Below are 13923 nucleotides of genomic sequence, written 5' to 3' on the forward strand. Positions count from 1 at the left end.
TGCCACACAATTTTAACCAAGCACTGACCTGCTATTCCCAACTGAAATGTATGAGAGTAATCAACCCAAGTTCCAATTTACAAATATAAACTTGATCCACATAACTCGATTACCCAAAACAGCCTTCAACAATCTCTGGAAAAGGAAAAAGAAAAAAGAATGTTCTCGAGAAAGGAGTTTGCTAATTCCTCGATGTTACATATCTTCTACACAATAAGAAAGCTTGGAAGTTCCAAGAAGTTTGACAACCTTTTGCTTGCACAAAATGAAGACAGGTATACTACTGTACAGTATCTCTTTGTACGTCTAAATATTGAAAACAAGCGCCCTTTCCCATCTCTGGGGATGGTAAGGTATGAAATTCACAATTTTCTTACCTTCCAGTAATGGCAACTCATCCATGGTGGGGATCTTCTCACGCCAGACAAATTCATTTTCGTGTTCATACTTCCTGAGCATATCAGCAGCATCATCGATCTCCTTCCTAAAAACCACTCGCCATGACTCCTCCCCTGGCATTTTCTTTTTTGCATTGACCAGAGCATGATGAAGAACTCCAACTGCAACCCCTACATGGCCAGCAATCTTTAGACTGTCTGCAAGATACTTCTGACTCCTTAACTCGTGTAACGCTTTGCAAGATGATATGAAATCCTGCAAAGACCCAAGAAAACTATCCATGAGCATTTTTGCAACACAGAAAAAAAAAACACAATAAGGGAGAAGGAAAAATAAGAAAATATAGGTACTCGGTAGATATTGTGTAATAGATTCCCATGGATTTAACCACTAATTTGCCATAAACAAAGCAGTGAGAGAATCCTATTTTCCATGGAGTGGAACAGGTGCCAACTAAAAAGCTTGTTGAATAACAACATCACCAGTCAGAGATAGATTTATCCACATTTTGAAATAGTGCCAGGGTTCAAGTATGACTCCAACAGCATTACAAACAGAACAATTCCAAGGAAGATGCATTTTTCCAGCAATGAAAATCACATGTATTTAGGTCACCACAATTTTTACAAGTAAAGAAGAAAATTATACAATGATATGCCCATAGCATTAACAAAATTACATCAGAAATAAGGAAATTAATCAAAGATGACAACCAAAAATTAGAACCAATTTCATCAAATGACACAGATGAGTTGAACCCATAATAACCTTGAAAGAAACATTCATATTTTGAGGGATGCCCAGAAGTGAAATCCCAAGGGACAAGGCAAGGGACTGTCTTGGAAGACAAGGTCAATAACCTAAAAAGTTATAATAGCAAGGGAGTGAAATTAATTGCCAATTCTTATACCACAGTGTAATCATAAATTCAATAACTCAATGCATGGTATTAACCAAAGCATACTCCAAAGGGAATGCACATTTGTTTGCACATGTAATGATTATTAGAAAACCAATCAAGGGCAAAAGCAGCTGCATCAAAGCACATCAAAGTTGCTGTAAGCCTCCATGTTGAGCATGGCAAGGCATCAATGGCAAAAACCAGTTGCCATTCCATCTACAAATCCTGCCAAGCAACAATGGTGAGGCCACCCTGCCACCAATCAAGGGATTTACCCAGTGAAACCATCTGCCCTTAATGAATAAGCCAACAAATTGTTTGGACTTGATATTGGAGGATTGTTAAGGAAAGTCCACATCAGAGTGTGGCAAACCAATGCTGACAGGGAAAAAACTCTCATTTGTGCAAACAATAACGAACAATGATGATATTGATGCAACAAAGACTACTGAAAATACATAGCAATTCCCTTGGGCATTATTTGGTTGGCATTTTCAAGCAATTTTCCTTGCTTTTGAAAGCAAATATTGCAATAAATTTAGATCATACCAGCAACTAAAAGTACCTCAAAGAAGATAGTCAAACATACTAAGTTATCGTATCCCCAATAATATGATTCTCTTATCTTTGAAAAGGGTAAACAGGGATATCAAAATCAGAATTCTTTAACAAGGTTGTTAATCACCTATCAAGATGATTTCATTCGCTCTCATTTTGACATGCCAAGTTGGTTGGATGAACAATTGAACCAAATTTTTTTTTATGAAGGGCAATGCTTAGCTTTTTGTACTTTGTTCAGGCAATCTTATGCACTCTTGAGGCATTATTTGCAGAAACAGAAACCATTTCTGGAAAGAAAGAGTAATAGGGGAATGGTTACAAATAGTAACAGAAAAATGATGCAAGTGCTACTCTTTACATAAGACAGGTGACGAGAAACTATTCCACTGTGACCTAAGAAATCACCGATTTTTGCCCAAAATATTATTGAAGATAAATAAATGAAGCCTTAATAAATATCATGTAACATGAATGCATACCAAAAAGCGTGATGAAATATCTTTGCACTCTCCAGTTGTTGAATATAAAACACCAGTGGCTTCATCAAGAAATTGTGTGACACCATAGTGCAGCTTTGCCAAAAGACCTCCGGTATTTCCTTTTTCTTCAGCCTTCCTTATAGTCACAGCCTAAAACATATTTGGAATAATCCATTGATTATGAAAAAAACAACAAGCTTACCTCAAAAACTGTTATCAAATGATAAAGATAAACCAAGAGAAAAAACAATGGGGAAACTATAATCTTCCGCAAACAGTGTGTGAAATTTAAAAGGCTACAACTCTTTAACAAAAGCCCTACAATGCTAAACCATAAACTATAATATATGACAAACACTGACCTGGGCCTCAGCCAAACAAATAAGGCTCATAACACTGGACACTGCTGAGGTGGATTCAGGTGGCCTCTCAGCAGTCGACGCAGGATGTAGAGATGGAATTACATCATGAGCCAGGTATTGATAAACTCCAGCTGCTTTTCTGAAAAGGGTAGCAGATTGCACCAAATCTACAATAATGCAGAAGAAAGTAATGTTGCTGCTGTCAATAAACACTAGCAAATTTAATTTGAGGATTAGAATGGCACTGCCTACCTGCTGGTAGAACTTCTAAAGCCCGCTCCCGAAGAATTGCACCATAAAGGAAAAGGGTCATGCAAAGCTCAAACCGCAAACTATCAATTTGAAAATACTTTGGGCCCAGAAGATTGAAAAAAGATGATGCACTAAGAGCACTTGTCCATCGTATCTTCAGTTCTGTAGTCCACACAATCATCTGGCGGTTGTTGCTAACCAAATCAAAGTGAACAACCAAGTTTTCCAATAATGGCAGATACTGTTCCAGCTTCTGGAGGTCCTGATGCATTGTATAAAAAATAAAAAAATTAAATTATATCAGGAGTATGGCCTGCTACATGCTGCTGGAGAACAATGGAGTTTGGAAATCATGTGCAAATCAAATGATTTGACTTGGATTCAAATAATGTGTGATCAACAAACAAATTCATCACAAAACATGAAATTGTCACCATAACAACTAGGATAAAATAGGAATATATACATCAGCTCATTTATCAAAATTCAAAGAACTTTCTCCCCAGAAATACAGAATTACACAAGCAAACAAACTAATTATATGCCTTGAAACATTTTTTTAGAGGACTCTAAAACGGGAATAATAGGCATGCAGCAATTATTTGACAGTACCTGTTCACAAGGAGATGTCAATCCTCCAGATATTTCCCTTGCAATAGCATCTGTGATGAAGCTGCTCTCATTAATAGACTCCTCAATCACTCTACGCTTGGAGCTCAACTCTTTCAGTTGCTCAAGTGTGCCAGAATCACGTCCAACATATACATCCTCGAACACAATCTGTTGACATTCATATTATATTACTAGCATCATAAATAATGGTTAAATCATCCAAAACAGAGCAATGCAAACTTCTTTTCCCCTTTAAATGAGTCGATGCATTAATAAGTCATCATGAGTAAAGGACATAGAAAATGAAACACATAATGAATAAACACATGATATTTTTCTACATATAGCAATTAAATAGTATGCAGTCTGCTCTATTTTCTCTCCTTGAAATGCATCCTAGGCAAGGTTATTCCATGTCATATGACCCTTCATAGGTCAGTTGGAAGGTGCCAACTAAAATGATAGTAAAGCACCGCAGCCAAAGTGCTGGTACAGTCTCAAAAGATTGTAACGCAGACCCGGGATTGCTTGTGGGTCAATGAACTCTGAAAAGGCTTACCCACCTTTCAGTCCATCGTCAACCTTGGACCCAGATAAAAATTTCACTTCAAAAAGCTATATCATTTTCATCAAATGTAATTCACTTAGAAACTAAAAAATGAACCATGAACTTTCTGTCAGTGGGGTTTAAGGAACCTTATTTCCTGCTCTCTTTCATTTTGAATAAGTAGCTTCCTGTTATAAATTGGCGACAAACACCCCATGGCTGAGCAACGAACTCAAGTTAACTAATTACCCAGTTTTAAATTCCTCCATATTCAATCCACACAATTATAGATAAAAACAGACAATCATTATTTTGGCCCCTCCATTGTTGTCCACACACGATACATCCTAAAAAAGCACTACAATTGACATACCAAAATTGAATTCAACATTCGATACTAACAAAACACAATAAAATTCATCCGCGTATAAACGGAAAACAAGAATACCTTCTTAGTTTTGAGCTTCGCGGGGTCCTCAAAGCGCAGCATCGTCTTAACTGACGCTACTGGTGCATTACTGCTGGCAAATTCTGGACCAAGTTGGGAAAAACCCAGGTTGGAATATAAACCCTAAATCAATATCCACATGGGACGCCAATTCAATTACTGATCCGGAGATCTAGCTTCTAGCCCGTCGGCTGATTTCTTCTGATTTACGTTTTCTTCTCCGTTAAGGCTTCAAGAAGAGGCTGAGAAAGCCGGTTGCGTGGGCCTGTGGGCCCTCGACGACCTCTGGACTTTGGGAAATGTTTTTTTTTTTTAATTATTAGAAGACGATAGTCATGCCTTGGTGGATAACTTCTTTATTTATTTATTTTTAAACTGTTTTGAAAAATAATTTTTAAAAATCATTTAAAGTTGTTTTATAAAATAAATATTTATTTGAGAATAAAAACATTTTTAACATGTTTTTAATATTTTTAAATATGTTTTAAAAATATTTTTTTATGTTCATAATTTTATTTTTAAACATTATATATATTTATATAATTATTTTTTAAAATATCTATAAAAAATATGTGAAAACAATAAAAACAATTATTAGATGAAAATAAATTATTTTCTATTTTTTTATAACATAAAATATGAAATAGTTTATAATTGTCCAATCGTGTTTTTTAATTTTTTTATTCTAAAAAATAAAATAAAAAATATTCTTAAAAACAGTTCCTAAAAGAGAACTATGATTTTACATTTACGAAAATATTAGTTTTACCATAATTTTATCATTTCACCATATGTGGTGGACTATTATTTAATAAACTGTTTTTATTTTAATTATTTGATAATAATTATAATAAAATATATATATATATCAATATTTTAAAAATAAATATAAACGAAAATATAAAAAAGATAGATGATGTCAATATATTAAATTTTAAAAAAAAATTATTACAAATATTAAATAATGATGAGATAAATTTATTAAAAATTTAAATAAAATATAAAGCATAATGCTTACTTAGTCTACGTTGAAAAAAAATCTACCCCAAAAATCCATACATACAGACATTTTTGCGTAGAAAAAAATATATTTAAATAATGAACTTGTTATTCTATCATAGAAATATTAAGAGTGATTTTGAATTACCATTTCCATTTGATTTATTATACCACAATGATCCATGCATCGAAAATATTAGATTTTACATCTAGTGGGCCCATTAGGAAGTATAACTTTTATAGCTGTGTGAGATCGAAGATCATACGCTATGGATCCATGTGATGGGTCCTACATTTTATAAAATAATCCACTGCCGTCTTCAACTTCCCATTATAACACGATGGAATTGAAATTCTTTAACACTTATATTATTAAATAAAAATTTGTTCAATCTCGTATTTTGACCGTAACAAAACAATGGACTAAAATTAACTTTTTTATATTAAGTATGATTGTGGGATCCTCCCTAAAAAATGTCATGTGGCTCTCTCTCCCTTGCACACGCAAACGGTCCCCCTTGCGACGCGCGGCATAGCTCATTCCACCCAGGAAAGAATTATGTCCAATCGACGTTCCACCTTCTCTGGATATCTCACATCCGGAATTCTGTCCGGCCGACGTTCCACCTTCTCCGGATATTTCACATCCAACGCCTGACGCCGGATGGGAGAGGAGGGCGATTCAACTTCCCCGGTCAGACATGTCCGGATCCTCTGATAGTGCTTACCTGGAGAGCATCCGCAGCCAACAATTCATATTCCCCGGACAGCTTAGCTCGTCAAACACTCGCGATTCGTCGGATCTATTTCCGCCCACAATCAAAAAGCAAACTCCGATAATACTGACGACCAAGTCTCTTGAACTGTCACTCGTCTTTAATGCAAGATACGCTCGACAAGATATTCCCAAATCTTCTCAGAGTGTCTGACGCATCCCCGATATTTAAAGTCATAAATTGAGGCGACATCCACCGCCTGAATACCCTCCTGACAGCCGCCACCTGGCACCAGAAATGTCATGATTGCTTTGCCACCCTATAAGCCGCAATCATGACGATAGGACCCGCTAGCACAGTGGGACCATACTTTCTGACTCATATATAAACTCTAAGGAGACTCTCAAGAAGGTAAGGATCCTTGTCGAAAATCACGGAACAACACTCCCAGAGGAAAACTCTATTTTCCAACAACTTCCAAAAGACTAACTTAATCATCGGAGGGTGTGTCCGGATAACCCATCCGGACATCTTTTTGCAGGAGGAAGGAGAAATTACTACTACGCGTTGATCGAGATTCCGTTGTTGGTGACTACTATTGTAGCAGGGGAATTTTGCCATCAACAATGATGAGTAAAAATGGTTCACTAAAGCGTGGAATAAGTTACATGATGGTAAGACTATAATGCTTTGAACCCAAAGAGAAAATCAAAAGAAGATTAATTTAAAGATAAAAACCTTATGATCATAAAAATCGTAAGATTACTAGACTAAGTTATGTCCGTGTATAATTTATGCACGCAATAATTAATTTTCTCTAATGATCTCCAAACATAAAAATGGAAATATTTAATGTCTAATTCTATCTAATTTATTGCATAAATTTAAACATAAAAACACAGATATTTGAATTTGAAAATTTTGTTTATTGAAAATATACCTTGATTACAGAGAGTTGATGAATACAAGCTGGTTGACAGCAAAGAGATGACTCAGATTGATGAATACAATAGACTGAATGAGGAAAATTACAAGAGATATTTTTTTGAACTCTCAATTTCTCACTATCTCAAGCTCTCTTGTCTCTTTTGCACTCTGTCCGATGAAGAAAGTTGAGGCTCTATTTATATTGATGAAGTTGGACTTGAATCTTCAATCTTGAAAATTTTGAAATCCATCACGTGTATAGACAGTTGTAGCAATTAAGTCTATAGAGGGAGAATATTTTTTCTTTTCCTTGTCAAAGACTTGAGAAGAGAAAAAATTCTCTTTGCTTTCCCATTCTCCACATTGCTTGCAAAGTAAAGTAGTAGACAAAAATAGACAAATTTTACTATTCACTACTATTCATGACTTTTGATTGATTTTTTTTTTTTTTACATTACAAACTTTTCACACTTTCAACTTTACATACTTTTCTTTTATTATTTTTTATTTATTATTATTATTTTACTGGATAAACACAAGGGAACAAATTTACAAAGATACAAATGTACAAAAGATTCTTGAAATCTTTTATTTGGATTGACCCATAGGTCCTCCGTAAAGGATAAACTTAAGGTCTACGTATGAATCATCTGATAAAACTGCATCTTCGGTTTCTTCATTTTCTTGATCTCCAAACTGTTTGAGGGTTTGAATGAGTCATTGACGATATTGCTCTAAATCAGTAGCGGCTGCTAATAAAGCTTGACATTTGCTTTTCAAAGTTAGGAATTATTCTTGAGTCGGTCCTTGAGAATAACTAGTTGAATCTTTTGAATTTGATGATCCTGACCTTGTTGAAATTAATTGCAAAATCTTCTGTTGACATACAAAATCATGATTGAATTTGTCTCACCATTTGATGCTGAATTCTCTAGAAAAATATAATGGAAATGGAGGAGGTTGCTCTTGCTTCTTGATAATATTCCATGAGAAAATCCATGGAATTCTTAATCTCGAACATAAAGTTAGGAGTCTAGGCTAAGTGATAGACTAAGATGAAGTCTCGCTCTTGTAGAAGTTGAATTTTTCTTGAATTTCAAGAGGAAATAAGGAGTCTAGTAGACCAAAGAAAGTCCACCATTTTTTAAACCAAGTAGGAAATTTGGTATTGCAATTTCTTGAAAATTGGATGAACCAAGAATGCTGATAGCTTTGTAAATAAAACATATTATACCAAGCATCCATATAATCTATGTAATTGTAGCTCATGGGATGAAAAGGTTGACTAAAAGCCTTGCAAGTGAAAGGTTTTTTATTCCAATCAACAATGGTCATGACTCTGAGAATTTGACATTTGGAAAAAGCAATCATATGAGGATTGTTTTTATCAGTGTTATGAGTAATTTCAACTGAATCGGTGTACACCAAGATGAACTCATAAAATTGACGAGTTTTCAAATGATCGTTTGAGTTGAAGATGACTCATTGAGGAAAAATGTAAGGAAGAATTTTAGGAATCTCTTCATAATTAAACTCTAGCTCAATGAAAGCAATTTCTAAGGTTTTGGGTTTTTCGACATATTGACTATAAGAAAATGAAGGAGAAGGAGACTGAGAATAAGAAAGTAATGTTGAAATAGTGTTAGGACTGGATTGTCTTTGAACATCAATATTTTTAGGGGTTGATTTAGAATCTTGAATAAAACTTTTTGAAGGTTGAGGAGGAGGAAAATCTGGACTCAAAACTTGAAAGGAATTTGATGTTTGTAAAGGAAAAGTAGGACGAATGTTTGAAAAGTTTGAAATCATGGCATATGAAGCTTTGATTTTCTTGGATGATGAAGGAAGTTGAGCCATAACGGGAGTGCCCATTAGGATGGAGAAGGATCCTTACCCTGCAAAAACTCCCGAGTAAGAAAGTCAGGAAGGGAATTCAACTTTCCTTTGATAAATTCAATTTCAAAATCAAAATTTGACAGTAAAGCTTGTCATCTTGCAAAAATTTGTTTTGAAACTAAATTTTTAACATCTTTTTGTAAAATATCTTTTGCAGCTTTGCAATCAATTTTCAAAATAAATTTTTTATTTATCAAATCACTTTGAAATTTTGAAATACATAAAACTATTGATAAAACTTCTTTTTTGACAGTTGAATAATTTATTTGAGCGCCCAACCAGATCCCTGAATGATATCTAACTATTGGCACTTGATTGTTATATTCTTGATTTAATATGCCTTCATAACCTAAATTAGATGCATCTGATTCTACAATGAGCAATGCATTTGGGTGAGGGATACTAATGCATAGTAAACGTTTGACTCTTTGTTTAATTTCTTTGACCAAACTAGTATGATGCTCAATCCATGCTGGTGCATTTTTTATAAGTCTTTTGTATAAGGGTTCACAAATGATTCTCAAATATTTGAAGTAATCAAAAATATAATTTAAACAACCTAGAAATCTTTGCAAATGATAAGTTCACGGTTCTTTAAAGGACCAAAGAATCAAAGAACCGTGAACTTATCAGAGATTTTTCCTTGTGGCTTTCAAACTTTATACCTTCGGTTCATGATTTCATTGTAATCATTAGGTTAAGGTCTGTTACTTATACTTTTGGTTCACGTTTCACTTATAAACGTTGGGTCATGGTTCTATCAAAAATCTGTATTTTAGCTTTCTTCGACAATTATTCCAATATTGTTTGTTGGGTCTCAAAGCGTGTCGATTGAGATTCGCATCATTTGGCATCATAGCACGGGTTCTAAAATCAATTTTCTATCATTTTATCTTTTGTTTCCTGTTATTATCCTATCTTGTTCCTTTTGTGTTATTTATTCCTCGTTCTTATTTTTTTGACATGCATTAGGTTAAAATTGTGCACCAAGCTAAAAAAAAAAAAAAAGTTTCAATTCTCTCAAATCAAAATATTATTTTCTTTTTTCTTTTTCCTTTGATTTAGTGTTTTTGTCATAGTTTATTGCCATTGGTATTAGTTTAAATACTACAAGTTGAATTTCTTGATCAAATTTATTAGTTTAAGCAGAATTGAAAATGGAAAATTACGAGTGGAAAAAAGCAAGAGAGTGTGAGACTAATATCGGGAAAAAACCAATTTAAAAGTGAAACACGAGTGTGAGTGCAAACACATGAGGCGGTGTTGTGAAGAATTATTTCTAACATTTTTTTGTAGTTTCAAAAATATGTCTTCCAGGGGCAAAACATCAAATAGGGAAGGAGGGGATGAGTCATCCCTCATGTTGCGACTTATGGAACAACAATTTGAACGCATGAACGTGGTGTTTAATGATATTCGGAATCAGATGGATAGGCAAGACGCTGTTATCACTTCTTTGCGTGAGGAGCATACCCAAAAAGTCCCTAATGCTAGAAGGCAAGGAAGACGTGCACGCATTGATGATTCTGATGACTACCACGAGGATGAGTTTGAAGATGAAGAGGATCAAGCTTCATTGAACCATGAAGGCAGGTTTGCGCCAAGGGGAGAAAGGCATGGTAGAGGTTTCCGAAGAGCTCCAAGATGGCATAATGAGACTGATAGAAACCTATGAAACATCAAAATGAAGACACCATCATTCCAAGTGAAAAATGATCCAGAAGTGTACTTGGAGTGGGAGAAGAAGGTGGAGTTCATCTTTGAGTGTCATAACTACTCCGATGAGAAAATGTAAAACTAGTTGTGATTGAGTTTATTGACTATGTTATTATATGGTGGGATCGACTTGTGATAAACAGAATAAGAAACTATGAGAGGTCTATTGAGACATAGGAGGAAATGAAAGCCACCATGAGGAGGCGGTTTGTCCCTAGTCACTACTATAGGGACTTGTATAAGAAATTACGAAGTCTTACTCAAGGCTATAGTAGTGTGGATGACTATCACAAAGAGATGGAGATTGCTATGATTTGAGCTAATGTAGAGGATGATAGAGAAGCTACTATGGCAAGGTTTCGGAATGGGCTGAATTGGGACATTGTCAACGTGGTGGAGTTACAACACTATGTGGAGTTGGAGGACATGGTGCACATGGCAATAAAGGTGGAACGACAACTTAAAAGGAAATAAACTTGGTCATTTCAAAATCTCAACTCCTCTGCTTCATGGAAGCCAAATGGGAGGAAATATGAAGGGGTTGTTTTCAAGTCCAAAATCGAACCACCAAAAAGGAGAAATGAAGCTCTCAATGTCAACAAAGGTAAAAATGAATCCTAAACTCATAATCATGATATTAAGTGTTTTCGTTATTTGGGAGTAGGTCATATAGTTTCACAATGCCCAAATAAGAGGATCATGATTGCACGTGTTGATGGAGAGGTGGAAACTGAAAGTGAGGAAGATGATGACCAGATGCCATCACTGGAGGATGCTTGTGACTATAATGTGGAGTATCCAGTGGAGGGTGAGTCACTTGTGGCTAGACGTGCTTTAAGTGCCCAAGTTAAAGAGGAAGACATGGAACAACAAAGGGAGAATATTTTTCATACTAGATGTCACGTCAACAATAAGGTATGTAGTATGATCATTGATGGGGGAAGCTGTACTAATGTGGCTAGCACTACTTTAGTTGAAAAATTGAATTACTTACCTTAAAATACCCTATACCATATAAGTTGTAGTGGTTGAATGATTGTGGATAGGTTAAGGTAAATAAGCAAGTGTTGGTTTCTTTTTCAATTGGGAGGTACAAGGATGAAGTACTTTGTGATATTGTTCTAATGCATGCGGGTCACATTTTATTAGGTAGGCCTTGGCAGTTTGACAGAAAGGTCAATCATGACGGATTCAAGAATAGGTATTCTTTTGTAAAAGACAATAAAACCATTACTCTTGTATTGTTGACTCCACGACAAGTGTATGAAGATCAAATAAAATTAAAAAGAAATAATGACTTGCAAAAAAAATGTGACATTAAGTGTTCAAAAAAAGATGATGAGAAAGAAAGTGAAATGAAAAAAGAACCGTGAGCTTATCAGGGATTCTTCCTTGTGGCGTTCAAACTTTATACCTTCGGTTCGTGATTTCATTGTAATCATTGGGTCAAGGTCTGTTATTTATACTTTTGGTTCGCATTTTACTAATAAACGTTGGGTAAAAGGTCTATCAAAAATCTGTATTTTAACTTTCTTAGGCAATTATTCCAATACTGTTTGTTGGGTCTCAAAGCGTGTCGATTGAGGTTCGCATCACTTTATCTTCTTACCTCTTTGTTATGAGAATGGAAGTGTTGAGTGTTCTCATAAGGAAAGCTGTTGATGGAGGCTTTCTCTCAGGGTGCAAAATACAAGGAAGAGGAAGGACAGAATGAATATATCTCATTTATTATTTGCTGACGATACAATTGTTTTTTGTGAGGCAAAGAAAGAACATTTAATTTATTTGAGCTGGACATTGTTTTGGTTTGAAGTTATGTCAGGTTTAAGAATCAACCTGGCTAAAAGTGAAATCCTTCCAGTTGGTGGGATGAAAGAGGTTGAGGAACTGGTAGTGAAGTTAGGGTGTAAGGTGGAGTCTTTGCCCTCAACTTGCTTGGGACTGCTTTTAGGGGCTCCATATAAATCACTTTATGTGTGGGATGGGGTGAAAGAGAGAGTGCGCATGAGACTAGCACTTTGGAAAAAAACAATATATTTCCAAAGGTGGAAGAATCATTCTCATAAAGAGCACGATGACTAGTATGCCCATCTACTAGATGTCTCTATTTCGAATGCCCAAAGTAATAGCAAGAAGACTAGAAAAATTACGAAGAGATTTTCTATGGGGAGGGGGAAACTTAGAGAGGAAAGCCCACTCAGTTAAATGAGAGGTGGTGTGTGCGTATAAGGAGAATGGTAGGCTTGACATAAGGAATCTAACACTTTTGAATAAGGCCTTGCTTGGCAAATGGATATGGAGATTTGTCTTTGAAAATGAAAACCTTTGGAAGAAGGTGATTTCGGTGAAGTATGGGCAAAAGGGCCTTGGTTGGAGGACAAGTGAGGCTAATAAGACGTTTGGAGTGGAGGTTTGGAAGGAGATTTTGAAGGAAACAAATTGGTGTTGAGAAAATATAGAGTTCATAGTTGGTAATGGTACTGAAATTAGATTTTGGATTGATCATTGGTGTGGCCTTGCAGTGTTGTCCCAAAGTTTTCCCCAAATATATGCTTTGGTTGTCCATAGGAATGCAACGGTGGAGAAATTTGGGATCTAAATTTTGGACAGGGAGGATGGAATCTAAGTTTCATTAGAGCATTTAATGATTGAGAGCTGGATTTAGTAGGAGAGTTGTTAACTGTTTTGAGGGGCTATAGGCTAACTTTTGAGGAAGATTCAATTACTTGGAAGGATGGGAGAAATGGAAAGTTTGGTGTTAAGGATGCGTACAAATTGCTGATTACACCTGATGACATTAATTTCCCGAAGAATTGCATTTGGGTGACTAGAGTCCCAACCAAAGTTGCTTTTTTTGCTTGGGAGGCTACGTGGGGGAAGGTTTTTACCCTAAATAGACTTTAAAAAAGAGGGTGATAGCTTCCAAATTGTTGCTATTTGTGTGGCTGTGAATAATAAATTGTAAATCATATACTTTTACACTGTAGAGTGGTCAGAGTTCTTTGAAAGATTGCCTTTGTCTTGTTTGGCATTCAGTGGGTTTTCCCAGAAACAGTAAAAGAGGTGTTAATGAGCCGGATGCGCCCTTTTGTGGGCAAAAAAAATGAA

General features: G+C 35.4%; 1 protein-coding gene across 1 annotated transcript; it reads right to left on the minus strand.

Annotated features, from left to right (window-relative positions):
• Positions 1–51: 51 nt before the first annotated feature.
• LOC100252587 (uncharacterized) lies at positions 52–4898 on the minus strand. Its single transcript, XM_002281782.4, has 6 exons — positions 4562–4898; positions 3567–3734; positions 2955–3216; positions 2703–2869; positions 2341–2490; positions 52–654 (listed from the first exon to the last, which is right to left on the minus strand). The coding sequence occupies exons 1-6, from the start codon at positions 4601–4603 to the stop codon at positions 307–309; spliced, it is 1137 nt and encodes a 378-aa protein (XP_002281818.1). The 5' UTR covers positions 4604–4898; the 3' UTR covers positions 52–306.
• Between the last annotated feature and the right edge of the window lie 9025 nt (positions 4899–13923).

The sequence above is a fragment of the Vitis vinifera genome, chromosome 1 (genome assembly GCF_030704535.1).
Source record: "Vitis vinifera cultivar Pinot Noir 40024 chromosome 1, ASM3070453v1".
NCBI lineage: Eukaryota > Viridiplantae > Streptophyta > Magnoliopsida > Vitales > Vitaceae > Vitis > Vitis vinifera.

Coding starts and splice junctions, on each gene's coding strand:
- LOC100252587 (XM_002281782.4), bottom strand. CDS start 4,603: ATGCTGCGCTTTGAGGACCCCGCGAAGCTCAAAACTAAGAAG. Junction 3,217..3,566: donor TGACATCTCCTTGTGAACAG/GTACTGTCAAAT, acceptor ACAATGCATCAG/GACCTCCAGAAGCTGGAACA. Junction 2,491..2,702: donor TTTGTTTGGCTGAGGCCCAG/GTCAGTGTTTGT, acceptor AATATGTTTTAG/GCTGTGACTATAAGGAAGGC.